This window comes from Apodemus sylvaticus, chromosome 21, assembly GCF_947179515.1.
Source record: "Apodemus sylvaticus chromosome 21, mApoSyl1.1, whole genome shotgun sequence".
Taxonomy (NCBI): domain Eukaryota; kingdom Metazoa; phylum Chordata; class Mammalia; order Rodentia; family Muridae; genus Apodemus; species Apodemus sylvaticus.
The window spans coordinates 18,599,800-18,627,174 of NC_067492.1; the positions used below are offsets into that span (position 1 = coordinate 18,599,800).

General features: G+C 45.1%; 1 protein-coding gene across 1 annotated transcript; it reads left to right on the forward strand.

Moving 5' to 3' along the window:
• Positions 1-271: 271 nt before the first annotated feature.
• Positions 272-27,351, forward strand: Ddx19b (DEAD-box helicase 19B). Its single transcript, XM_052166998.1, has 12 exons — positions 272-457; positions 4,564-4,612; positions 5,928-5,981; positions 7,122-7,257; positions 7,513-7,605; positions 10,907-11,009; positions 14,404-14,518; positions 15,902-16,079; positions 16,399-16,636; positions 20,995-21,157; positions 21,510-21,701; positions 22,010-27,351. Exons 1-12 carry the CDS (start codon positions 401-403, stop codon positions 22,069-22,071), a joined length of 1,440 nt encoding a protein of 479 aa, XP_052022958.1. The 5' UTR covers positions 272-400; the 3' UTR covers positions 22,072-27,351.
• Positions 27,352-27,375: the final 24 nt, after the last annotated feature.

Consider the following 27,375-nt stretch of genomic DNA (forward strand, 5'->3'; position numbering starts at 1 on the left):
CATTTTAAATATCCTGAAAAGTTAAAGGACTTGCTTATGTATTCTGACTGTAATAGTTATATCGGGGCCATGTATGCCACCATGCTGGTCGTGAATGTGATTTTCAGTCTTCGGTCCAAGAGCATTTAATGCTGACTACCTCAGAGGGGTTGCAGGGCGATCTGCAGCGAAGGGTGAGGGGTGGGAATCCTTAGAGGACCGTAGAGTGGCTGGATTCCCAGACCTTAGGGGCGCAGATCTGACGCGGACTCTGACGACACCTTGGCGCGCCGTTTCCGGTCTGAGCTTTGGTGAATGATTTCCCCCGGGGCGGTGCTGGACCTCTCTGCGACCCACCTGAGTCCGCGATCGCACCGCCCAAGCCGGCAAGCCTGCCAGCGCTGCCCCGGCACCCGGGACCATGGCCACGGATTCTTGGGCCCTAGCGGTGGATGAGCAGGAAGCCGCGGCTGAGTCGGTGAGTTGTCACCAACCGCTGGAGGACCAGGGGCCAGTACCAGTCAGGGTTTCAGTCCCTTGGAAAGACAGTTCTTAGGTTGCTTGGAACTGGGCGGAGGACCCTGGCGACCTGTGGCCTGGACCCAGAGCTGGCTTTGATTACCCAACCCCTTCCACCTTGTGTAAACTCAAGTTGGATGCTCGGTTCCCTGTAGTGCTCAGCTGCCTGCCTGTATCCTGGAATCAGGGCTGATTGCACTCACAAACTCGGATGGGAATCTGTATCTTGGACTCTGAGTTTCTTGGGCTCAGGGAGGTTGTCTCACTCATATTGTATGATTCATCTACCCTGGTTATTGGTGGTGAATGATTGACTGGGTCTGTGGGGGAATCTTTTGATTGGCTTAACTGGTTTTCTGAACCTGATACATAGTAGCAAGACACGAGTTAAATATGGAATTAACTTATAAACTTTCTGAGTTCTAGTATAACTTTGAACCTAACTCTTAATATATATGTCTTTCTTGAATTTTCCAAGAATTAGGACCTTGTTCATTTTTTTTTTAACTTTAAAAAAGTAAAGGTTTGAACTTGGCACTGTGGTGTGGCACCTCTAATCCTATCTCTTGGAGGCTTAGACAGGAGGGCTGACTCAATATGAGACTAGCCTGGGCTGCATAGTGATCTTGCTGCAAAAAAATACACACACACACATCAAATACAACAAAGAAGTCAAGATTCGTTTTAGCCCAAAACTTTTATTATACTATATGTAGTTTAAAGAGAAATAGTATTTTGGACTTTGTGCATTGAAGAGTTATTTTAATTTATATTTATTTTTTGGTTTTTGAGACAGGGTTTCTTTGTGTAACAGCCCCAGCTGTTTTGGAACTTCCTTTTTAGACCAGGCTGGCCTCGAATTCAAAGGGGATCATTCTGTCTCTGCCTTCTGCCTGCTGCCTCCTGAGTGTTGGGATCAAAGCTGTGCTCTCCACACCCGGCTTTTTTTTTTTTCTTTCCTTGAGACACAGGACCTTGCTATATATATCTCAGGGTGGACTAGAACTCTTGATCTTCTATCTCTTATCTCCTGGGTGGTGGCATTACACTATTCCCTGCTTGAGAAAAAAAAAAAGTGCTGTTTTTGTTGTTGCTGTTTTGTTTTTTGAAGCAGGGTTTCTCTGTGTAGCCCTGGCTGTCCTGGAACTTTTTCTGTAGACCACGCTGGCCTCGAACTCATAAAGAGACACCTGCTTTGGCCTTCCAAGGTCTGGGACAAGAAATATATGTCACCACACCCAGCACATTAAATTTTTTAAATTATATTTGTCTAGGGGCTGGAGAGATGGCTCAGTGGGTAAGATCACTGACTGCTCTTCCAAAGGTCCTGAGTTCAAATCCCCGCAACCACATGGTGGCTTACAACCATCCATAATGAAATCTGACGCCCTCATTTGGTGCGCCTGAAGACAGCTACAGTGTACTTAGATATAATAAATAAATAAATCAAAAAATTATATTTGTCTGGCTTTTGTGGTGTGAGGGGAGGGATCTTGCCATGGCAGACACGTGAGGGTCAGAAGCAGCTGGAGGAGCTGGCTCTTTCCTTGATTCATGGGTCCTGAGGGTTGAGCACAGGTCTTTAGGGTGGCAAAGGTCTTTACCCACTAATTCTTCTGGGCAGTCCCCTTACTTACTTTATAGAACTTCTCATCAGGCAGTGTTGGCGCACGCCTTTAATCCCAGCAGAGGCAGAGGCAGGTGGATTTCTGAGTTCAAGGCCAGCCTGGTCTACAGAGTGAGTTCCAGGACAGCCAGGGCTATACAGAGAAACCCTGTCTCGAAAAATCAAAACCAAAACAAACAAAAAACAACCTTATTTCTCTTGGAGTTCTTAATTGCTTTGTGGTTTCTTTATTTTTTAGCAATTCACACACTGGCTGTCTGTATACCAAAGATGCAAATACATGAAGCATTGTAACAGTTGTTTCTGTCATAACCTTTAGTCTCATTCAAACTCTAACCACTCTGAGGTTAGAGTGTATTTTGTGAGGGGAAGGGGAAATAGCAGATTTGCTTTCAATCTCATTCAGAGGGACTCCTTCTTTCTCTTGTATTAAATATAATCTTTCTCCTATCTTTCATTTCTCTAGACACAAGGTCTCATGTAGCCCAAGCTACATGGCACACACCTGTGATTCAACAGGTGCCTCCCTGCACTGGGACTGAAGGTGTGTGCTACCACACCTGGTGCGCTCTCTCTCTCACTCTCTCTCTCTCTCTCTCTCTCTCTCTCTGTCTCCTCTCTCTGTCTCATTTTATTCATTTATATTTCAAATGATATTCCCCTTCCTGGTTACCCCTCCACAAATCCCCCCATCCCATTCCCTCTCTTTCCCCCTCCCCTTTGCCTCTCTGAGGGTGCTCCTCTACTCATTCACCCACTCCTGCCTCATTGCTCTAACAGCCCCCTACACTGGGGCATCGAGCCTGCACAGGACCAAGGACCTCCCATCCCATTGATGTCAGATAAGACCATCCTCTGCTATATCTGTATCTGAAATCATGGGTCCCTCCATGTGTACTCTGGTTGGCAGTTTAGTCTCTGGGAGCTCTGGGTGGTCAGGTTAGTTGATACTCTTCTTCCTATGGGGTTGCAGCCCCTTCAGCTCCTTCACCAGTAGCTCTCTTTTTAAAGATCCATGAGTACTAGAATTAGACCGTGTTCCTGGGAGGATACTTGAGAGGGCTTTAGCAATGGCCTCCGTGTGTGGAGTGCTTTCTGTACTGCACAGTGGGCTGGGGGCTTCGTACTTACTGTGAGTTAATGTGTTCTTGATCCTCAGAACGAAAGTTTATGATATCCTTTCTGCTAATCTCTCTGCTGATTTCCTTTGTCTGCCCTCAACCACATGTTCCTCTCTGCTGCTCGGGAACACTAAAGCAGGCAGACTATAGGTTTTATTTTACTTTCCATGAAGACAAATGCAGTTCCTCCATCTGCAGCTAACCGCCCATTCAACAACTTTTTTCTTTCCTGCCTTCCTAACCTCATTCCCTTTTTCTTTGTTTTTGGACTTAGAGAAAAGACATAAAGAACCTGTCTGTGGTTTAAGAAATAACCATTTCTTTGTAATAATTTTTTATTCTTTTTACCCTATCCTAGATGTTAGCCGAATCTTCACTTAATATTTTATGATTAGTCTAACTGCTTTGTGCTAGATGCAGATAGAAATAGTTCCTGCCATTAAGATATTTACATTCTCATGGGCAGACATAAGTCATACTGGTATATTTCTAAATTTATACTGTTAGACAAAGACCTGATAATTCTTGCCTCGAAACATTTCTCTGATCTGTTTCTTCTTTTTTAGTTCCACCTCAGCCTGGCGTGGGCAGTTTTGGTTATGCCTGGTGTTGCAGTGTCCCCAGTTGTGCCCAGTTAAACTGTCAGACTGCAGTCCAAGGCAGCCTGAATTTGAGGCTGTGTGTCATTGTGGTCTGGTCAGACTTAGCCAGACATAACTAGTTGTACTGACGACACTCTGTCCGTAATTCTTCTGTCCGCTGTTGGCTGTCTAAAGAAGACTGCGGTTGTCCAATCTTCACATTTCTTTCCTTCCAGGACATGAGAAAGTGATAGCTCTGACAAAATCCCACTGAGAAAGTCTTTGTAAATCAAAGCATTAAGAAAACTTACAGCTGTGCGGTGGTAGTGCCTTTAATTCCAGCACTTTGGAGGCAGAGGCAGGTGGATTTCTGAGTTTGAGGCTAGCCTGGTCTACAGAGTGAATTCCAGGACAGCCCTGGTTACAAAAAAAAGAAAAGAAAAGAAAACTTACAAATTATAATTCTGTCTAGAACTTGTAATTAGGAAATCTGAGTTTGGAGCTACCATGTAAATTTTGTTTTCTTTACTACTACTGTATTTAGGGGAAATTTTGTTATTCTCTTTCACCCATTTGGAAGCAAAAGGAACCCAGCAGAACAACGTAATGACTCATTTTACTGAGCTCAGCGAGGGAGTAGGTCATGGAGGAGCTCCTCCACTCTAGTTGGGAGGCTCTGTTGGTTCAGAGGCTTTTATGTAATTTTCCTGACACTTTCCATTCCCCCCACATTTAGTTGAGCAACTTGCATCTTAAGGAGGAGAAAATCAAACCAGATGCCAATGGTGAGTAGCTAAAGTTGGTTTATAAACAACTGTAATTTTTCTTTGGTATCTCTACATTGATATAGCAACTATCTGGATAATTAGTACATTTATACTAGACAAAGGACTAGTGAATATTGATATTTGTTTGACTTGGGTATCAATAAACTAGGTTGTTAAATAATGTTTAATAGAATGAGAGTACCTAGCTAGTGTATAAACTATTTAATTTGGTACTTAACCATAGGACTATGTTGACAGAGATGATTTTTTTAAGAACTGTTTTTCATCTTCAGTTTGGGGTGAGATGCATAAAGTTTGAGCAACTTGTCAGTTTTCATGTTCTAAATATCATCCTGAATTTATATCTGTTCAAAAGTATAAGGTAGAGAAGTGGGGCTTTAGCTTAATGGTAAAGTGCTTACCCTTGGTGCCCAAACAAGGCATCAGGTTCCCCAGAACCACCAAAATAAAAAAATAAATAAATAAACCAAGTTCAGAGCAATGGTAATTACCTCCTTCTGAAAACACTTACAATCTTGTGTATATTTTTACAGAATTACAATGTTGCTTGAGTATCTATTTCTTTTTTTTTTAAAGATTTATTTATTATATGTAAGTACACTGTGACTGTCTTCAGACACACCAGAAGAGGGCGTCAGATCTCATTACGGATGGTTGTGAGCCACCATGTGGTTGCTGGGACTTGAACTCAGGACCTTCGGAAGAACAGTCAATGCTCTTAGCCACTGAGCCATCTCTCCAGCCCTGAGTATCTTTTTTTTTTTTTTTTAAGATTTACTTTATTATTTATATGTAAGTATACTGTAGCTGTCTTCAGACACTCCAGAAGAGGGCGTCTTGTTATGGATGGTTGTGAGCTACCATGTGGTTGCTGGGATTTGAACTCAGGACCTTCAGAAGAGTAGTCGGTGCTTTTAACCATCTCACTAGCCCCAAGTATCTATTTCTAGTATAGTCAATAATTTACTACATGGAATTTCACATTGACACAATTGTAGATGTTTTATTGAGTGCAAAGATGCTTTCTAATTAATGCAGTTGTAGTTCTCATTCTGTGTTATTTCAGAAATATCACTGTTACGGAAGTATGCAATTGTTTTTAAACTAGGGTATGGGAATCTGGAAATAATCACAGATAGACAGTGTCTCTAAGCTTTATGTAGAGAGAATAAAGTAGTTTTAGTAATGGCTTGGTTTCCTCATTTGTTTTGTTGCAAAAATTGATAATTTCTTCCCCTAGAATTAGAATTGTCTTGGTTGCTAGATATGGGATAAAATTTTGAATGACATCTCTACTTTGTATCTAATGAAGGTGCTGTTGTTAAGACCAATGCTAATGCAGAGAAGACAGAGGAAGATGAGAAAGGTAACAGTGTTCAAGTTATAAATGAGATTCCAAGTTCTAGGAAAAAGGTTATAGAGGCCTTAGTCATTCACTTATTTATTGAGGTTTTTTTTTTTCAGACAAGTCTGTATATCTCTTGCTGGCCTAGAACTCTATGCAGTTGAGTTAGCCTTGAATTTATGGTAGTTTTCTTTCTTCTATCCTGAGTGCTGGGATTAATGGCATGTACCACATTGGGGTGGGGATGTATGAAGGGGTTGGGGATAGGTGTTTGAGGGTGTGGGTATGTGTGGGTGTGGTCTGCCTGTGGGGGGTGTGTGTATAGATGTGTGGGTATAGGTGAGAGTGGAGGTGTTTGGAGTGGGGGGGTGGAGGTGGGGATGTTTGGATCTGTGGGTTTGAGTGTATGTGTGGGGAGTATAGATTTGGATATGGGGGGTGTGGGTGTGTGGGGTGGGGTATAGGTGTGGGATGTATAGGGATGTGTAGGTATGAGTGTAGACCAAAGATTAACTACTGAAGGTATCTTCTTGAGTCATTTTTTACCTCTTTGTGCTTTTGAGACAGGGTCACTATGTAGCCGTGCCTGTCTTAACACTTACTATGTGTTGGCTGGAGCTCATAGATCTGCCTACCCCGCCTCTGTTTTCTTAGAGCCGAGATTAAAGGCAAATGCTGCCGCGCCTGGTCTTCCCACCTTGTTATTTGAGATGGTCTCTCATTAGACGTGGAACTCACTAACTGCGCTGACCGCTGGCTGGCAGGCAGGCCTACGGGCCCTCTTGTCTGTTTGCCACTGGGAAGGTTCACTGGTAGCCTCAACTGGGGTGACATTGAATAGAGAAGTTTTCCAATTTTTATTATATTTTAAATATCAAGCCTGATGTATTTGTATTAGGAATGCCAATATACATAAATGTTATTACTTAAAATATCTTTGATTGTGACTGTTACATTCATGGACTTTTTTTTTTTTTTTTTTTGAGACAGGGTTTTTCTGTGTAGTTTTGGCTGTCCTGGAGCACTCTCTCTGTAGATGTTCTCAAACTTACAAAAGATCCACCTGCTCTGCCTCCCAAGTCCTAGAGTTAAAGGCGTGTGCCACCATCCCTGGCAAATTCATGAACTTTTAAAAACTCTTGTGCTCTCTCTTCCTGACAGAGGACAGAGCTGCTCAGTCGTTACTCAACAAGCTGATCAGAAGCAATCTTGTGGATAACACCAACCAAGTGGAAGTCCTGCAGAGGGACCCAAGCTCCCCGCTTTACTCGGTGAAGTCCTTCGAAGAGCTCCGCCTGTGAGTGGTTGCTTACTTGCATTCAGACAGAGATCATGGCCTGGCTACACATTTTTCATACAGCATTTTTACATACATAATAGGTGTGTGTGTGTGTGTGTATACGCATACACACACACACACACACAAAATAGGTAAATAATATACATGTTGCTGCTTTGAGTGTTATGTAAAGACTTTAGTGTTTAGGTGGTCTCAGCTACATTCTGTCTGTTCTTCAGTCTCAATGACTTTTATCTTTAATGGCTTTTCCAGGAAACCACAGCTTCTCCAGGGAGTCTATGCTATGGGTTTCAACCGCCCTTCCAAAATACAGGAAAATGCATTGCCTTTGATGCTTGCTGAACCGTATGTAACTCAATATAACTACATCTATCATTTTCTATTTTAATATATTTTATATAAATGTAAGTCTATTCATGCCTATAATCTCAAATATTTAGGAAACTGAGGCAGGAGGATGAAAAGTTGAAGGTCTACTCAATCTATAAAGTGAAGTCAAGGCCAGACTCACCAATTTTTAGAAAAATGCATACCAACTATTTGCCTGGCTTTTAAAAAAGAAATTAATTACACTTATTTTGTATGTGTAAGTGCACATGTATGCACGATGGCATGCATGTGGAGATGAAAGGCCATATGGAGGGAGGCAGTTCTTGACTTCTACCATAAGGTTCCCAGGAAATCAAACTCAGGCCCTCAAGTTTGGCAGCAAGCATCTTTACCCACTGAGCCATCTTGCCAGTCCCCAGTTATTTTTAACCTGAGCATGTTGTTAGGAGAAGCTTAGGATATTCAATGAATTTGAAAGGATTTTATAGGGAATTGCCCATATACCTATGACCTAGATTGTACCACTAGCATTTTATCCTTCTTCTGTCTACTGATTTGTACATGATTCTATATATATGTTCTACATATCTGTCTACTAATAGATCTTTTTGATGTGTTTTGCTTGCTTTTGGTGGAGTGTAAGGTTGATTTTGGAGATAATAATAGTGTTGTTCTGAGATAGAATCTCAGGATAACCTTCACATTCTTTTATGTTGTTGAAGATTTCTCTTTCTTTCTTTCTTTCTTTCTTTCTTTCTTTCTTTCTTTCTTTCTTTCTTTCTTTCTTTCTTTCTTCCTAAAGATTTATTTATTTTATGTATGTGAGTACACCATCACTGTCTTCAGGTATCAGATCCCATTACAGAGGTTGGGAACCATCCTGTGATTGCTGGGAACTGAACTCAGGGTCTCTGGAAGAGCGGCCAGTGCTCTTCCACTGAGCCAGCTCTCCTGCCTGACTTTTTTCTTTTTTCATGTATCTCTTTGAGTGTAAGCTGCATGTGTGCAGGTTCCCTTAGAGGGCAGGAGAGATGGAGTTCTGTCCCTTAGAGTGGTTGTTAGCCTACTGACAAGGCACTGGGAACCAAATTGGTATCCTTTAGAAAAGCAGCAAGCATTTGTAAATGCTGAGCCATCTCCAGAGATGATGATTTAGAATTTCTGATCCTCCTGCCTTCACACCCCAAGTGTTAGGATTATAGACATGCACAGTCATGCCAAGTTTATGCAGTGATTGGTATCCAACCTAAGGCTTCCTGCATGCCAGGTGAACAGGCTGCCAACTAAAACCCTTCCCCAGCTCCCTGAATCCCTGATTTCTGCTTGTGCTGAATAGACACTTCCCTGGTCTTGACTTGTATTTTCTCAAGTTTTTTTTTTTTTTTTTTTGGTTTACTCCTGTATTAATTGACAAAATATTGGGTTTTGTTATGATATTTTCATGTATGCATTTGAGGTAGTTTGATATATTTACACACACACACACACACACACACACCTTTTGTTTATGTCTGTGTTGTTATCCATTTCTTTGATTGCTTCTTGGGCTATGTTAGGACCTTCATCTTGTCACCTTCAAGGAATTGAACGTGGTACTTGTCCTCCTTTGCAGAGACCTTGCCACTTGAACCTTAGTCTTGTGTTTTAAGGCACTTTATGCTAGGTTACACTTTGTAAGTTAAGTACTTGTTTGAGAGTTTCAAGTTGAGGACACCTGAGTCTTTATAGGAAGGAGAGGAGATAGTTCCCTTAACATTTGGATACAATTGTTCACTCACAGTATAGCTAGTACAGAAGCCCTAAGATGGCAGAGCAACATTATGACTGTTGTGGTTTAAGATGAGGGAGATTGGGAAAGAGGAAAAGAGATGTGAGATGAGAGATACCAGGGAACCAGATCAGGGAGAACCTTAAAGGGCATTAAAAGATCTGGATGAGGAACTGGAGAGAGCTGGCTCATTTGGTGAAGTTTGCTGTGCTTGTCCTGAGACCTGACTTTGGATCTCTAACATACACATAAAAAGCTAGGTGCACAAGTTACCCATGCTTACAGGGGCAAGGGCAGGGGAATCCATGGGAGTTATGGATCTCCGTGAGTTCAAGGCTAGCTTTATCTACAGCCAGGGCTACACAGTGAACCCCTGTCTCAAAGAAGGAGCTGAATAAGGCACGGAAAGCAAGGCAGTGCACAGCCTGAAGGTGTGCTTCAGTCCTGCCTCCAGGTTCCTGTCTTGACTTCCTTCCGTGATGGTCTGTGACCTTGGAAGCATAAGCAAGACAAACACTTTATTTCCCAAGTTGCTTTTAGACAGCATTTAGAAAGCAAACTAGGAAAATACCTGATGTCAACTTCTGTACTTCCTGTGCACATACTAACGTAAGAATCTGGGTGAAGACTGATTAGGTTTTTTAGCATAGATGTGACTCAAAGTAAGTCACATTTTATTGAAATCACTGGCTGCTTTTGTCTTTTGGATTTGGTTTTTTTGAGACAGGGTTTCTCTGTGTAGCCCTGGCTGTCCTGGAACTCACTCTGTAGACCAGGCTGAACTCAGAAAAAAAAAAAATCCCACTGCGAATCTCTGTGTTACTCTGCACCTCTGTACACATGAAGCTATCAAGTGTGATTCTGATACGAAATACAAGGTCTCCTTGTGTAAATGAAATTTAAAAAGCCATTTTAAGCTTTATTCACTTTTAGTTTTGAAAAACTTTTAAAAATTTCTGTGAAAGCATTTTTCCTGCAAGAGTGTATGTATCTCCTGCATACCTGATTTTCAAATATGTCAGAAGAAAGCATCAGATCCCCTGGAACTGGAGTTATAGACACTTGTAAACTACCATGTGGGTGTTGAGAATCAAATTCAGAACTCGGCATGTGAAACAAGTGTGCTGAACCACTGAGCCATCTTTCCAGCCCTTTGAAAACTTGTGTGATAGTTGTCTAGTTAGTTTCTATTGCTGTGATGAGACGCCATGACCATGGCAACTCCTATGAAGAAAAGCATTTGCTTGGGGCTGGCTTACAATTCAGAGGGTCAGACCAATATCATCATGACATGAAGTATGGCAGAATGCAGGCAGACATGGAAAGGTAGCTGAGAGAGTTCTGCATCTAGGTCAGCAGGCAATAGGAAGACAGACAGACATTGGGTCTGGCTTGTGCTTCTGAGACCTCAATGCCCACCCCCAGTGACACACTTCTGCCACCAGGCCACACATCCTAATAGTGTGTCATTCCCTGTGGAACTATGGGAACCATTTTCAATTAAACCACAGTGATGGTGAAGCTCCTAAACATTGTTTTTTCATGCAGCCCACAGAACTTAATTGCCCAGTCTCAGTCTGGTACGGGGAAAACAGCTGCCTTCGTGCTGGCCATGCTCAGCCAGGTGGAGCCTGCAAACAACTACCCCCAGGTAAGGACTTTGTGGGGTTCCGACTGACACAGAGCCTGAAGGGATGGTACTGTTCCTGGACTAAAGCTGTGGTAGTCAAGGTTATTTACACTGTAATCCCAATAAAGGGTAGGTAGAGGCGGGAGAGTTTGAGGGTAGCATATGCTATGTAGTTAGTTCCAGGCTAGCTTGGGCTACAGAGTGAGACCCTGTCTTTCTTTCTTTCTTTTTGAATGGTCAGTCCTGAAATATATACATGCAAATATATACATGCAAATATATACAAGTAACTGGACTGAGCATGTTTAGGAACACACACACACACACACACACACATACAAGAACACATACATTTAACAACATTTAAAGACAAAAAGGGCAATGAAGTTGAAAGGAAGCAGGGTGGGGTATGAGGGAAACTTTGGAGGAAGGAAACAGAAGGGGAAACAATATAAGAACAATCTCAAAAATAAAAAAATAGATAATAAAAAATCTTTTATTGAAAGAACTTTCAGGTAAAAAATATTACACAGTGAGATTAGCTAAACCCAAAGTCAATGAATTTTCATTGAATTTCTATATAATTAGAAGAATCATTCTGAAGCATGGACCTTTGCACTGGATTAGTTTCTTTCTTCCTTTTTTTCTTGTTTTTTAATTTTATGTTAACTATATACATGTTTGTACATGTGTGTGCTTGGTACCTGCAGAGGCTGGAAGGTAGCGTCATGTCCCTTGGAATTGGAATTAGAGATGGTTGTGAGCAACGGTGTGGGTGCTGGGATAAAACTCAGGTCCTTCATGCTTTCATTATCATAGTTTTGTTTGTTTTGCTTTAAGACAGGGTCTATGTTATGTATCCCTGGCTGTCCTAAAATTTATGTAGACCAAGTTGGTCTTGAACTCAGAGGGATTCCCCCTGCCTCTGCCTCCTGAGTGCTGGGATTAAAGGCATGTGCCACAGAGATACTACAGATATACTACATTAGCTTTATTTTTTATGCCCTTATCCACCACATACACCAAAGAAAATTCATGACAGAGTTAAAACTAGAAAGACAATTAGTGTAGCCTCTTTTATGACTTATGTGTTCTTTACGAGGATTCTGTCCTTCCATTACTTACACACGTACACACACACACACACACACACACACGTTATAGGCTAGAATCCCCACTCCATCCATTTTCCTGCAAATTTTAAGTGATATTTCATATTTTCATTATATGTTCATCTAAAACATTTTATCATTATTTTAGAAAGGGTCTCCCCCTCCTCTTCCTCTTTTTAGGTCTCACTCTGTAGTTCAAGATGGATGGAAACTTACTGTATAGTTCAGGCAGACTGTGAGTGCACAGCAGTCCCCTGAGCCTCTCCTGTGCTGGGAATATAAGCCTCTAACTTGGTTCCTTTTTATATAAACTAGAACACGAGTTGAACAGCAGTAGAGTGGCTAATCTTTCAGGGAGAACACGAAGCTTAGTGCACTACCCGTGGTGTGTAAGTCCTAGAGTTCTGCTAAGAAGCGTGGTGCTTTTTTTTTTTTAAAGATTTATTTATTATTATATGTAAGTATACTGTAGCTGTCTTTAGATACACCAGAAGAGGGTGTCAGGTCTCATTACATTATGGATGGTTGTGAGCTACCATGTGGTTGCTGGGATTTGAACTCAGGACCTTCCGGAAAAGCAGTCAGTGCTCTTAACCACTGAGCCATCTCTCCAGCACAAGCTTGGTACTTTTACTTGTAGGAGAAACCACATTTATTCTTCTCATAGATTTGAATATACTGACAACTTCTAGGCATGGTGGTACATGCCTATAATCCCTAAATTTGAGAGGCTGAGACAAGTTGAGCTTGAATTTAAAGCTACCCTGGGCTATATAGTCATCTGGAGGCCAGGCTGGTCTATGTATGTAGCCCCAAAAAAGAAGAGAGGAAGCCGGGCGGTGGTGGCGCACACCTGTAATCCAAGCACTTGGGAGGCAGAGGCAGGCGGATTTCTGTGTTTGAGGCCAGCCTGGTCTACAGAGTGAGCTCCAGGACAGCCAGGGCTACACAGAGAACCCCTGTCTTAGGGGGGGCGGGGGGGGGGGAAGAAGAGAAAGCTCTGAGAATTTTCTAAGTGAAAAGAAGCTAATCTTCAGCTAGGCAGTAATGCATTTAATCCAACACTTGGGAGGCAGAGGCAGGAGGTTCTCTAATTTTAAGGCAAGTGTGGTCTACAGAGCAAGTTCCAGGATATCCAGGCTACACTGAGAGACTCTTGTCTTGAAAAGCAAACACTCCCGTCCCCCCCCCCCAAAAAAAACAAAACAAAGAAATAAAAACACCTAATCTTCAACTGGAATTTGAGAATCTTGATCATGAACATGAGAGTGAAAATCCCCTGTGGGGTCTGTATGCCTCTGGGTAGGTCTGTACAGTGTTCTGATTGAGGAAAGGAAACCCATCTTGAATGTGCGTGGCATCATCCCAGACTGAATTAAAGGGAGTGGTGGGTGCTGTGTGGTGGGAAGGCAGTGGCAGGTGTCTTTTTCTGCTTCCTGACTGCAGAAGTAGTTTGTGCAGATGCCTTATCCTTTTACAATTACAATTGACTCAGCTTGGTGGACCCAAAACTCCAACCTTCGCTTCCTAAATTGCAGGTGCTGCCCCAGAAACAGAACGACATGTAGCTAAGTATAGTCGCTCCCAGGGAGGGAGGGTTGTGCTCTACAGGCCAGCTGCTGCCCTCCTTCCTTCCTTCCTTCCTTCCTTCCTTCCTTCCTTCCTTCCTTCCTTCCTTCCTTCCTTCCTTCCTTCCCTCCCTCCCTCCCTCCCTCCCTCCCTCCCTCCCTGTCTCCCTCCCTCCCTGTCTCCCTCCGTCCTTTTCTTCTTTCCTTGAGGCTGGTTCTTATTATGTAACCTTAGCTGTCCTAGAACAATCTGGCATTGAATTCAAGAGGTATGCCTGCCTTTGCCTCCTGAGTGCTAGGATTAAAGGTGTCTAGCTGACACTCCCCGCTTTCAAGCGTCTTTACCTAGCCATAATCTGACCCCTATTAATTGTAGTGTATTGACTACATTCTGCAATTTAAAAGTGAAATGGTGTGTGGCTGAAGAGATGGCTGAGCAGTTAAGTTCACTGGCTGCTTTTCCAGAGGGCTCAGGTTCAATTCCCAGCAACTCCATGGCACTTCACAACTACCTGTGATTCCAGTTCCAGAGGATCTGACACCCTAACACAAACTTATATGAAGGGAAAACACAAATGCACATAAAACATTTTTTTTTTTATGAAGAGAAGTTCTGTATGCTACATGTATTTTTTTCCTTTGGCCTCAGATGGATGAGCCAGTTCTTAGGGGGCTTGCCCTTGGCTGAACAGTTGTTGTCAAGAGCTCTCATCTGAACTCTCCTTTTTCCTCCAGTGTCTCTGCCTCTCTCCAACCTATGAGCTTGCTCTTCAAACAGGAAAAGTGATTGAGCAGATGGGCAAGTTTTACCCTGAACTGAAGCTCGCTTATGCTGTTCGAGGCAACAAATGTGAGTAGGAGTATGGGGCTAGATCATAAATAAACCTAACAACTTACTTTATTTCTGAAAAATTTTAAAACATACCCAGGAGTTAAAACAGTTCAATGAATATATGTATATACTCCCTATCCAGGTTCAGAAACTTAACGTCTGCCATACTCTCTGTATTAATGTTTTATGTTTATGTTAAATGTCAGTAAATTGCTAGAATAGAGAAATGGCTTAGAGGTTAAGAACACTGGCTGCGGGGCTGGAGAGATGGTTCAGCGGTTAAGAGCACTAACTGCTCTTCTAGAGGTCCTGAGTTCAATTCCCAGCAACCACATGGTGCCTCACAGCCATCTGTAATAAGATCTGATACCCTCTTCTGGTGTGTCTGAAGACAGCTACAGTGTACTCACATAAAATAAATAAATAAATAAATCTTTAAAAAAAAAAAAAAAAAAAAAGAACACTGGCTGCTCTTCCAGAGGTCCTGAGTTCAATTACCAGCATCCACGTGGTAGCTCATGGTAATGAGATCTGCTGTCCTTTTCTGGTGTGCAGACAGAACATTGTTTGCATAAATATTTTTTAAAGTTTTTTAAGGGGGGCCAGAGAAATGATTCAGTGGTTAAGAGCACTGACTGCTTTTCCAGAGGTCCTGAGTTCAAATCCCAGCAACCATCTGTAATGGGATCTGATGCCCTCTTCTGGGGTATCTGAAGACAGCTGCAGTGTACTTATAGACATTAATAAATAAATCTTTTTTTTAAAAAAGTAAATTGTCTTATAATTAATTTTTCCTGAGTCTTTTAGTAAGCAGCTCATATGGATATCATAATGCTCTTGTTACAACCAAAAAAAACTAACAGTTCCCTAGAAAATTAACATCTACTTTACCCTTCTCATTTGTACCTAAAATTTTCTAAAGTTTGCTGAAGTATAGGTTGGTCTTGCCCTCAGAGCCCCGCTTTAGCCTCCTGTGTGCTGTGGACATCCACTACTATTTCTGGATTTTTTTTAATAATTTATTTTTATGTGCATTAGTATTTTGCCTACATGTATGTCTGTGTGAAGGTATCGGATCTTGAAATTATAGACAGTTGTGAGCTGCCATGTGGGTGCTTAGAATTGGGACCTCTGGAAGAGTAGTCAGTGTTCTTTTTTTTTATTATTTTACTTTAATATTTTTACATTTCAAGAGTTATCCCCTTACCTGGTTTCCCCTTCTCCCTGAAACTCCCTATTCCATCCCCCATCCCCCTGTTTCTATGAGGGTGTTACCCACCCACCCACTCCCACCACCCTACCCTTAATTCCCCTACACTGGGCATCTATCAAACCTTCATAGGACCAAGGACCTCTCCTCCCATTGATGCCTTACCTGAAGAAAACGTATCTTTTCCACAGTGGAAAGAGGTCAGAAGGTGAGTGAGCAGATTGTCATCGGTACCCCCGGGACCGTCCTGGACTGGTGCTCCAAGCTGAAGTTCATCGACCCCAAGAAGATCAAGGTGTTTGTTCTGGACGAGGCTGATGTGATGATAGCAACTCAGGGCCACCAAGACCAGAGCATCCGCATCCAGAGGTAGGAACAAGAGCAGAGCTCCCTTGCAGAGCTCCTCCTGCATCTGTGGATTCTTTGCTCTGCTCTGTGCGGCTGCATTGGTCTGGGGGCCATTTCCACAGCAGCCGTCACCATGCTCCCAGCGTGGGTTGAGAAGAGAGACCGGGGCCCTCGCTCAGCCCCAGTGCCTTGCTAGGTCTGCTCCTCCTTCCCCAGGATGCTCTCCGCCCAACTCAGCTTGCTGGGGCTACAGCCCATCCAGAATGGGGAGGCTGAGCTTGTGATCCTTCTGGCTGTAAAAGCTTGGAGTCTTGCAAAGTGCTTGGGCCTCCACTTGCAGGATGCTGCCCAGAAACTGCCAGATGCTGCTTTTCTCTGCCACCTTTGAAGACTCAGTGTGGAAGTTTGCCCAGAAGGTGGTCCCGGACCCCAACATCATTAAGCTGAAGCGGGAGGAGGAGACTCTGGACACCATCAAGCAGTACTATGTCCTTTGCAATAACAGAGAGGAGAAGTTCCAGGCCCTGTGCAACCTGTATGGGGCCATCACCATCGCCCAAGCCATGATCTTCTGTCACGTGAGTAGCTGTCCCGGGCCTGCTTGGATTCACTGCCCTTCCCTGCTGTTTGTTGGTTAATGAGTCGCTACCACCTGAGGGAGGTAACCATCTCTGCCACCAGCTGAGGAGGACTAGATCCCACTCTGGACACTGCAGTGAAGGGAAATCACCATCTACATCCACTGCTTAGGCAATAGTCTCCTTGAATTTTTGAGTTTAAAGTCAGTTAATTATGCTTAGAGATCCCTTTAAAAGAAATTCCCCAATACTGAGCTGTCAGTACAGCTCAGTGGTAGCATGTTTGATAGCAGGCTTGGTCCTTTGGATTCCATACTCAGCACCACAAAAACCAAGCAGAACAAAACAGAAAACCAAACATCCACCAAAAAAATTTTTTTTCATTTTTTTGAGACAGGGTCTCACTGGCCTTGTACTTAGAGATCCTTCTGCCCCTCTGCCTCTCTGCTCCTCTGCCTCTCTGCCCCTCTGCCTCTCTGCCCCTCTGCCTCTCTGCCCCTCTGCCTCTCTGCCCCTCTGCCTCTCTGCCCCTCTGCCCCTCTGCCTCTCTGCCCCTCTGCCCCCCTGCCCACTGCTCCTCTGCCCCTCTGCCCCTCTGCCTCTCTGCCCCTCTGCCTCTCTGCCCACTGCTTCTCTGCCCCTCTGCCCCTCTGCCTCTCTGCCCCTCTGCCCCCCTGCCCACTGCCCCTCTGCCCCTCTGCCCCTCTGCCTCTCTGCCCCTCTGCCTCTCTGCCCCTCTGCCTCTCTGCCCACTGCTTCTCTGCCCCTCTGCCCCTCTGCCTCTCTGCCCCTCTGCCCCCCTGCCCACTGCTCCTCTGCCCCTCTGCCCCTCTGCCCCTCTGCCTCTCTACCTCTCTGCCCCTCTGCCCCTCTGCCCCTCTGCCCCTCTGTCCCTCTGCCCCTCTGCCCCTCTGCCCCTCTGCCCCTCTGCCTCTCTGCCTCTCTGCCCCTCTGCCCCTCTGCCCCTCTGCCCCTCTGCCCCTCTGCCCCTCTGCCCACTGCTTCTCTGCCCCTCTGCCTCTCTGCCTCTCTGCCTCTCTGCCCCTCTGCCCCTCTGCCTCTCTGCCCCTCTGCCCCTCTGCCTCTCTGCCCCTCTGCCCCTCTGCCCCTCTGCCCCTCTGCCCCTCTGCCCCTCTGCCCCTCTGCCCCTCTGCCCCTCTGCCCCTCTGCCCCTCTGCCCCTCTGCCCCTCTGCCCCTCTGCCCCTCTGCCCCTCTGCCCCTCTGCCCCTCTGCCCCTCTGCCCCTCTGCCCCTCTGCCCCTCTGCCCCTCTGCCCCTCTGCCCCTCTGCCCCTCTGCCCCTCTGCCCCTCTGCCCCTCTGCCCCTCTGCCCCTCTGCCCCTCTGCCCCTCTGCCCCTCTGCCCCTCTGCCCCTCTGCCTCTCTGCCCCTCTGCCTCTCTGCCTCTCTGCCTCTCTGCCCTTCTGCCCCTCTGCCCCTCTGCCCCTCTGCCTCTCTGCCCCTTTGCCTCTCTGCCCCTCTGCCCCTCTGCCTCTCTGCCCCTCTGCCTCTCTACCTCTCTGCCCCTCTGCCCCTCTGCCCCTCTGCCCACTGCCCCTCTGCCCACTGCCCTCTGCCCCTCTGCCTCTCTGCCCCTCTGCCTCTCTGCCCCTTTGCCCCTCTGCCTCTCTGCCCCTCTGCCTCTCTGCCCCTCTGCCTCTCTGTCCCTCTGCCCCCCTGCCCACTGCCCCTCTGCCCCTCTGCTTCTCTGCCCCTCTGCCTCTCTGCCCCTCTGCCTCTCTGCCCCTCTGCCCCCCTGCCCATTGCCCCTCTGCCCCTCTGCCCCTCTGCCTCTCTGCCTCTCTACCTCTCTGCCCCTCTGCCCCTCTGCCCACTGCTTCTCTGCCCCTCTGCCTCTCTGCCCCTCTGCCCACTGCCTCACTGCCTCACTGCCCCTCTGCGCACTGCCCCTCTGTCCACTGCCTCACTGCCTGTGCCTCATGGTAGAATGAAAGCATGCACCACCATGCCCAGTTTATACAATTTAAAAATTAGTATTTTATTTTTATTTATATGTATGTGTCTCTGTGCATATCTATGGAAAGCGGGGGAGGCATTAGATCCCTCTGGAGCTGCAGTACAGGCAGTTGGGAGCCCCTGACATGGGAGCTGGGAACTAAACCTGGGTCCTGTAAAGACAGCAAGCACTGTCAACCACTGAACCTTCTCTCCAGCCCTGGGTACAATTCTTTTTTCTGATAAAAATTATTATTGTTGTTGTTGTTGTTATGTGTGTATGATAAATGTGTGGGTGTGTGTATGGAATTCAGTGGACGACTGATGATCTGAGTTTAATTCCTAGAACCTATATGTTTATTGTTGTGTGTACACCATGCATGAACATGTACACACATATACACACAAATAAATATAAAATTTTTAAAAAGTAAGCTGCTTGTTTAGGCTGACAAAATGACTCAGTGGGAAAAGGTGCTTGCTGACAGGCACCACTACCTGAATTTAATTCTCAGGACCTGCATGGTGGGACATGAGACCTTCATCCTGAAGTTATCAACTGACCTCCTCATGTGCTCTGTAGCACAGTCATGCTCCGTTTCTACCCTCCCAACCAAACACTATATAAAGTAATTTGAGAAAATAACAAATATGGCCAGGCATGTTACCGTACACCTTTAGTCACAGCAGGAGGCAGAGGCAGGCAGATGTCTGGGTTTAAAGCCAGCCATCGATACACAGTGAGACCTTGTCTAATAAATAAATACATACATACATACATACATACATACATACATAAATAGTATGTCTGTGCATGCGTGGGAGCAGCACTGTGAGCTGGCTGGAGCAGCGTCTCGTAGTACAAGTTCATTGCCTTGTACTCTGTTGCTGAGGTGGGGTCTGTCCTGCTGTTTGCACCTCAAGCCCACTAGTATGTAAGCTGTGCACTGAGCTCTTCTATGGGCTCCAGTTGTCCGCATTGTGCAAACAGGCCCTTTAAATCCTCTGAGCCACTTCCCAGGCATGCTACACTTCTTAAACATTAGTAAAACTTATTTATATTATGTATGCGAGTACTCTGCATATATACCTGCATTCCAGAAGAGGACATCAGATCATATTATAGATGGTTGTGAGCCACCATATGGTTGTTGGGAATTGAATTCGGGACCTCTGGAAAAGCAGCCAGTGCTCTTAACTGCTCAGCCATCTCTCCAGCCCTTCAGTCCCTACTATTTTAAACATTAAAGATATTTAGAAATGGAGATCTTACATGAAAAAGTAATGGTTGGGGCTGGAGAGATGGCTCAGTGGTTAAGAGCAGTGACTGCTCTTCCAGAAGTCCAGAGTTCAATTCCCAGCAACCACATGGTGGCTCACAGCCATCTGTAATGGGATCTGATGCCCCTCTTCTGGTGTGTCTGAAGACAGCTACAGTGTATTCATATACATAAAATAAATAAATCTTTAACAAAAGAAAAGAAAAAGTAACAGTGATTAAGCAATTCATCCAAATGAATAATATGACCAAAATAACATGGGAGAAAACATTTAACAGAGTTTCTTTTACTTTTTGTTTTGTGGTGTGTGTGGTATGTATACATGCTTATGTGTGCTGGTGTGTTTGCAGGTTAGAGGCATCAGATCCCTCGAACTGCAGTTCCAGGTGGTGGTTAGCTGCCTGATGTGGGTGTTGGACTGAACTCAGGACTGAACTCAGGTCCTCTGCAAGAACACTATGTGTTCTTAATCACTGAAACATCTCTCTAGCCCAGGGCAAACATTTTTAATGTTTTTATTTTTTGAGAGGTTCATACATATGGTGTATTTGTTTCCTATTCATGTCCCACTGTTCCCCACCAAGGCCTTCTGCTGACTTCCTCCCCAGGATTCCCTTACAGTTGTATACCATCCCCCCTCTCTTTTATAACCCTCTGAGTCCACTTAGCGTTGCTTGTATATTATACATGTAGTGCCAACCTGTGGCATCCGGTCAGCTTACCGGGACCTCACCCCTAAGGAAACACTCATGCTCCTTTCTTCAGCATCTGTCAGTTATCACTAGCTCCTCAGCGAGGGACAGTGGCTCCTCTAAGCCTGCTTCCTACAGTGCAAAATGTTGACTTGATCGTGTATGGATCTTGTTCAGGCAGCCTCAGCAGCTCGGAGGTCATGAGTACAGTGGTCCTGTCTCTCCAGGAGACACTGGTTTATTCCAGTTCTGCCCACCCTCTTGGTCTTGATGTTCCACTCAGCCTGGACCCCCACGTGAGAAGTTTTATGCCTGGACAGCCCATTGAGTCTTCACGATTCACAATGGCAACAACCACCTTTTTGTGGATATCTTTGTTTCTGTTTTTGTTTTACAGGTCTCTTCACTAAAAAAAAATTCTTTTCACTCCAGACCCGCAAAACAGCGAGCTGGCTTGCAGCAGAGCTCTCAAAGGAGGGCCACCAGGTGGCCCTGCTGAGCGGAGAGATGATGGTGGAGCAGAGGGCTGCCGTGATCGAGCGCTTCCGAGAAGGCAAAGAGAAGGTTCTGGTGACCACCAACGTGTGTGCCCGTGGTGAGCAGAGACTGGGGTGCCCAGGCCCTGGGAGCAGAAAAGTTCTTGTGTCCTCAGTCTCATGGAAGTGGGAGGGTTTGAGGGACATTCTTTCCAGGAGTGGCTGATTCCCTTTGTGTGGAGGGGAAGCCCCAGTCCTGCCTCGGTAGCAAGGTTTCCAGATGCTCCCTGACTTGTAGAGCTGTGTCCTTCGGGCTCAGCCACAGCCCTCCTTAGTGGTGTGCACCCTTTAGTGGCCACGTGCCAGATGTGACCTGTCCCAGCCGTGTCTTCAGCACAAGTGGGTATGTGTGGCTGACGGTGACCCCCTTTGTCTCCTGCCTGCCTCCCTCCAACCCCTTTCCTTGTACAGGTATCGATGTCGAGCAGGTGTCTGTGGTCATCAATTTTGACCTTCCTGTGGACAAGGACGGGAACCCAGACAATGAGACCTACCTGCACCGCATTGGGCGCACAGGCCGCTTTGGCAAGAGGGGCCTGGCAGTAAACATGGTTGACAGCAAGCACAGCATGAATATCCTCAACAGAATCCAGGAGCATTTTAGTGAGTGCCTGAGTTGGCTCTGCCTGGGTCTCTGAGGGGGGACCTGTCCCTGCATATTTGGGGCTCGGGGACTGGAGTGTCAGTGCCCTGGGACCAGGCTGGGAGAAGCTGACTCCCTGGGAAGTTGATGTAAGTGAGCAGAGCCCTGGTGCTGTCTGCTCAGGCTCAGGCAGCCCACCTGTGCCTAGAGGAAGCATCCCTGTCCCACTGGGAATGCCTCTGCAGACTGCCATGCTGTCCTAGGTGACTTGTATTGCATTTCCACAGTAGTTCACTGTGATCTTCCCATCTTTTCTTTTTCCCCTCAGATAAGAAGATAGAAAGATTGGACACAGATGATTTGGATGAGATCGAGAAGATAGCCAACTGAGGAGCTTCTCCTTGGGCTGGCGCCACCCTCAGCGCTCCCTGCCTGGGAGTCTAGTGCTTTCATGGCATAGGCCCTGACAGGCACCTCAGAGACCACGGTCTGAGTAGAGACTACCTACCTCATTCGGAATTACGTTTGGACTTAACAGAAATTTGTACAAATGATGAGGGATGGTAGAAAATTTGTTTACACAACTTTGGAAGATTAGGCATGAATACACAGAAATTTACCTTTTACAAATCCCGTCTTTTTTTTTTTTTTTTTTTTTTTTGGACAGTATTTTCCCATCGTTACACTGATCTAGATAATACACCAAGGATTCCTTATGACAAACCTTAGCTCTTTGTGACTTGGAGTGTGCAGGCCAGCCTTATGGAAGTGACAGCACAAAACATAGAGCAGATAGAGGCAGAGCCCCCAGGTAGAAGGATGTACTGAGGTACTGGAGTTGGCCTATGGACTGCTGCTTAGGACTTGGTGTGCAATGGCTAAGCTGAATGTTACCAGACCCCTGCTGACAGGAAAAGATTTGCCATGTTGGACCACAATGCCTTTGGGCCTCTCCATTAAGCTTTGTGCTTCAGGATCATGGGCAATCTATATGCAGTGCAAATCTGGTTATTGGTTAGTTCTTAGTTCATACTTCAGCAAGACCTGTGGAGCAGTTGTCAAGGAGGATTAGTGGTACCTCTGACTTACCATAATACCTGCGTCATGAGTACTTGAACCAAAGTTTTTCCATCTGTAACATCACTTTGACTGTTAGTCCCAGGCAAATAAGAGGGTACCTGAAGTTTGGCTTCTGAGTGAGTACTGTAGCATAAATTTCTCATGAGCAGGCAGCCTCTGTTAGAGCACGCTAGCCACGGTCAGCAGTTGCCAAAAATCCTTGCTTTGTTTGCAGTTTCCAAATGACCTGTCAGAGCTAAGAGTGATTAGAGACATTGGGCATCGTGATTCTGAAGGGATTCTGATGGTCTGTGTCCACAGTGCCTGGAATGAATACAAGTCAGCGTGATGGGCAGGATGGACCACAGCCGTCTGTCTGTCCAAGGCGAGTAGTCACCAAGCATTTGCTCTTTTTTCCCTTAACACCTGTCAGTAAAAGCAAACAATAGGAACTGAATTCCTCACACTGACTAGGCCATCGATACCCTCAGAGTGATGGCAACTTGGAAGGACCATGAAGCATCCTCTTCAGTTCTGTGACTTGGACATGGCGTGATTCCTCTCTCTAGGGTTTGTTTTGTTGCATGCATGTTTTGTGCTGGGCCTCAAACCCAGAGCTTTGCCTTCTGCTACGTAAGCCCGTTACACTGAACTTTTATTCCCAGCCATGGCAGAGGAATGTTGTAGTGAGGGGTATTCTTTTTTTTAGGGGGAGGGGTGAGGGCTATTGATCTGTGTTCCTGTATCTTAAGGCCAGCTCTGTCCCCTGAGAAAGAGTGCCATGGCTACTGCCTGATGGTGACTCATTGTCAAAGAGAAACCAACAGTCTACCAGTTCTCCCCTCCTCCAGTGGGTATTTGAATAGAATTCTGTGTCCTCCTAGCCAACTTAGATCTATCTTAGGAGTCTTAAAAGGAGAGAATAAACTTTTTCTCTCAAAATACTGTGGACCAAACTTGAAATAACTGAAAACAAGGACTGCAGTTAGAGAAGTAGGTAGACTCTTCCCTGAGTCTGAGGAGGAAAATGATGAAGACAAGCCACAGCCTCTCCATGGCTTCTGGTGGAAGTGTGGATCAGCCCTCCTAACCTAGTGTCCTGCACCTTGGAGAATTTACTGGACAGGTTTCATGGTGGCTGTGAAGTATATACATTAGTTTAAGGTTTAAAACCTTCTTAGGAAGACTCCCAAAAGATTATCCACCTTTTAAAAAGGTGGAGTCCTACATTGTGGGCAGCTCTGACATATCAAGTGTGTGTCATGTGGACTATATTCCTTCACAGCCCACACTTGCTCCTGTCACCACCTTTCCCCCAGGCCAGGTTAGCACTGACAGGAGCCTTAACATATTGAGCTTACAGAGCCTTGGCCCCAGGGACTTGATTGATATCAATAAAGTTATGTATCTATGAAGTTATAAATTGAGCTCTCTGACATGGGAGCTCAGGGAAAGAAGAGAGAAGCTCAGGGAAAGAAATACGTTTATCTAATGAAAATTTTTGTGATGTTCATTATCCACAAACAGATTTATATTGGATTTTTATTCTTTGACATCAAACTTAAAGTTCTGCCTCAGTTTCCAGAGTGCTAGAATTACAGGTGTGTACTATCGTGCCAGACTGAGGTATTTTTGTTCTGAGTATCATTTATTGGTTATATGCATGCATAAGATCTGCTAAGTTGTTGAGACATGGTCTTTTAGGGATTTGGGGGTTTTTTTGGTTTGGTTTTTTTTTTGTTTGTTTGTTTGTTTTTTTGAGACAGGGTTTCTTTGTGTATCCCTGGCTGTCCTGGAACTTGCTCTGTAGTAGACCAGGCTGGCTTTTTGTTTTGTTTTGTTTTTGTTTTTGTTTTTGTTTGATTTTTTTTTTTTTTTGAGACAGGGTTTCTCTGTATAGCCCTGGCTGTCCTGGAACTCACTCTGTAGACCAGGCTGGCCTCGAACGCAGAAATGCCCCTGCCTCTGCCTCCCAGAGTGCTGGGATTACAGGCATGCGCCACCACCAGCCGGCTCCAGACTGACTTTAAACTCCAAGATCCACCTGCCTCTGACTCCTGAGTGCTTGGATTAAAGGTGTGCACTACCCTGCAAAATATAGTTTTTGCTGGTGTTAATTATGAAGTGTTCGTGTTACTGAGACAGTAATGATTATAAGAAGGAAATTGCATCTTGTAGTTGTTGATTTATAAAGTAAAGGTAATACCACCTTTGACTAATATTAGTCTATGTCAATTGATACTGTTCTGACATGAGCAGCGAGGGAATCTCCATAGAACCAGGATTCTGCTTAATTGCCAGACGTTCTCGCGCGCGCGCGCGCGCGCGCGCGCGCACACACACACACACACACACACACACACACACACACACACACACACACACACACACACGCACCACCCCTCTTTAATAAAACAGGATGATTTTGGTCCCTGCTTGTAAAGTCCATGTGTGGCTGCATCCTCCAGGAGTGACGGTGTACACCAGTCAGTCCCAGCATTAGCAAAACTGAGGCAGAGGGATTTGAGTTTAAAGTGAGCCTGGGCTGCATAGATCCTGTCTCAACAAACAAAACAGACAATCTGAGCATGGGAGTTCATGCCCATAATTCTGGCATCTGTGATATGAAAGCAGGAACTTCAGGAGTTCAGTGCTAACTTAGGCTACAAGAGGTTGGGTCAGGGCATTCCACCTGGAGATAGATCTTTCCCATTTGTTATGAAATCAGTGTCCAGGACTGGTATAAAGATTTCCAGAGGCTAGAGAAAGTTGAATAAAGGAGTAGGGTTTGTATATGAGGAAGCAGTCTTGTGACAAGATTACCATGGAAAGGGATCGTCCCCAGGTACAAAGAGAATTTGAGGTTAGTCTGGCCTACATTAATTAAGCCCTGTCTCAGAAAGCAAAAGACTAAAAAGTACTAAGTACAGTCATGCTTCTAATAATTGTAGCACTCAGGAGACTGAGACAGAATTGCTGAGTTCAAAGCCAGCCTGGGTTACTTAGAAATAGGCCAGCCTTAGCTATGTTTGTACACTTGAAGTCAAGTTGACAAAGGTAAAAGAGATATCCTGGGAACACAGAGCTCAGGTGGCCATGTGTGGGAGAGGAAAGTCAGGGTTCACAGAATAAAATGTTGCTACTGCTGTTGTTGTTGTTGCTGCTACTGCTATTCAGTTTTTGTTGTGCTTGGGATAGGGTCTCTGTAACACAGGCTGGCCTCTGGGTGCTGGGATTCTAAGCAGGAGCCACGAGCCACTAAGACCTGGTGACTAACTTCTGACTGTATCCCAGTCCAGTGTACTGCTGTGACAGGATGGCCAGGGTTGGGTAGTCTGAGAACAGGTGAGCCTGCAGGCCTGGAGGCTGAGCAGTCAACCTCAGAGCATTAGCAGCACAATGAGCAATTCTGAAATCAGTGTTGCAAAATTGGCTTTCTGCTGTTGGAGGAGGGAATTGGCCTGCCAGTCTGCTTTGCCCACACCACCTGAGGTAATGGTGAAGGCTCATGGACCCTCAAGTTTCTCTGGGAGACACCAGATTCTTGGGAACTCCTTACAAGTTTACATGGCTTTGCTTCTCTGCCTGGGAATAACTATCCTGTGTTCTGTTACCTGAGAATAACTATCCTGTGTTCTGTTGACTGGCTCTTATGGTATCTTTTATAAAGGACCCTGGGGCATGAAATTAACCCAAGAAACTTATGCTGAGGCACATACATTGCTTTTCTTATCCTTAGATGACATAGGGCTTTTCCAGAACAGCTTGAAACCTTAGTGTGAAGATGCAGACACATGTTTTTCTTGGCCTCCAAACTGTCCAGGCTTTAGAATCTGAAGGGGCAGGGAGGTGGGTGCTCTGTCATAGTTTCAGTCATTAAGTGGGGAATGACTAAAAGATGGAGGAAGGTATGGTGGCACACAGCTGTAATCCTAACAATTGCAGGTTGAAACTTTTGAGTACTGTTGGGGCTCCAGAGGTCTGGACTGTACAGTGAGATCATGTCTCATCAAAATTAAAAAGTTAGGTCAGGCTTTACAGTGATGCCTAACACACCTGCTGTAAAGGAACCATGTCTCCCCTTTGCCTTAGCTACAGTTAGTGAACAGAGACAAGGGTGAGTGAGCAGAGCTTTTTGTGTCTTTTTGAGCCCAGAACTGCAGCTAGCTTTTGCCAAGGTAAGAAAAAGCTTTCCCTACAAGACTGCTATTGTTAAGTGTGTTTTCCCCATTCCAATTTGTCAAGTTAAGAACAGCTGACTGAGTGTAAGTTGTAATTATTCCCTGAGGGCAAGCCTCCCCTTTACTCTTGAGGGAACAGGTCAAGTTATGTGGCCAGTTAAGCCTTTGGTTTGAGTTTTGTATGTGTGTGCGTTCAGTTCATTTTGTTATCTGACAGCAGTAGCTGCTAAATATGTGTAGAAATTATCAAGATATGGCTAGTGAGATGACTGGTTATTGCAGATCCAGTCCCTCATGGTAGGAGAAAACTAGCTAGCCTCAGGGAGTTGTCCTTAGACCTCATTAGTGGGACAATGGTGCATAGCCACACACAAATTTTATTTTTTAGGATTTGCTTGTCTTTTTAAATAAATATATTTTTAAAAATGTGTATGGGTGTTTTGTCTACATTTTT

What these genes read in the sequence shown, in the direction of transcription:
- Ddx19b (XM_052166998.1), top strand. Translation starts at nt 401, where the DNA reads ATGGCCACGGATTCTTGGGCCCTAGCGGTGGATGAGCAGGAAGCCGCG. An exon ending in CTGCAAACAACTACCCCCAG is followed by an intron (nt 11,010 to 14,403) that starts GTAAGGACTTTG and finishes TTTTTCCTCCAG; the next exon opens with TGTCTCTGCCTCTCTCCAAC. An exon ending in AAGCCATGATCTTCTGTCAC is followed by an intron (nt 16,637 to 20,994) that starts GTGAGTAGCTGT and finishes TTTTCACTCCAG; the next exon opens with ACCCGCAAAACAGCGAGCTG.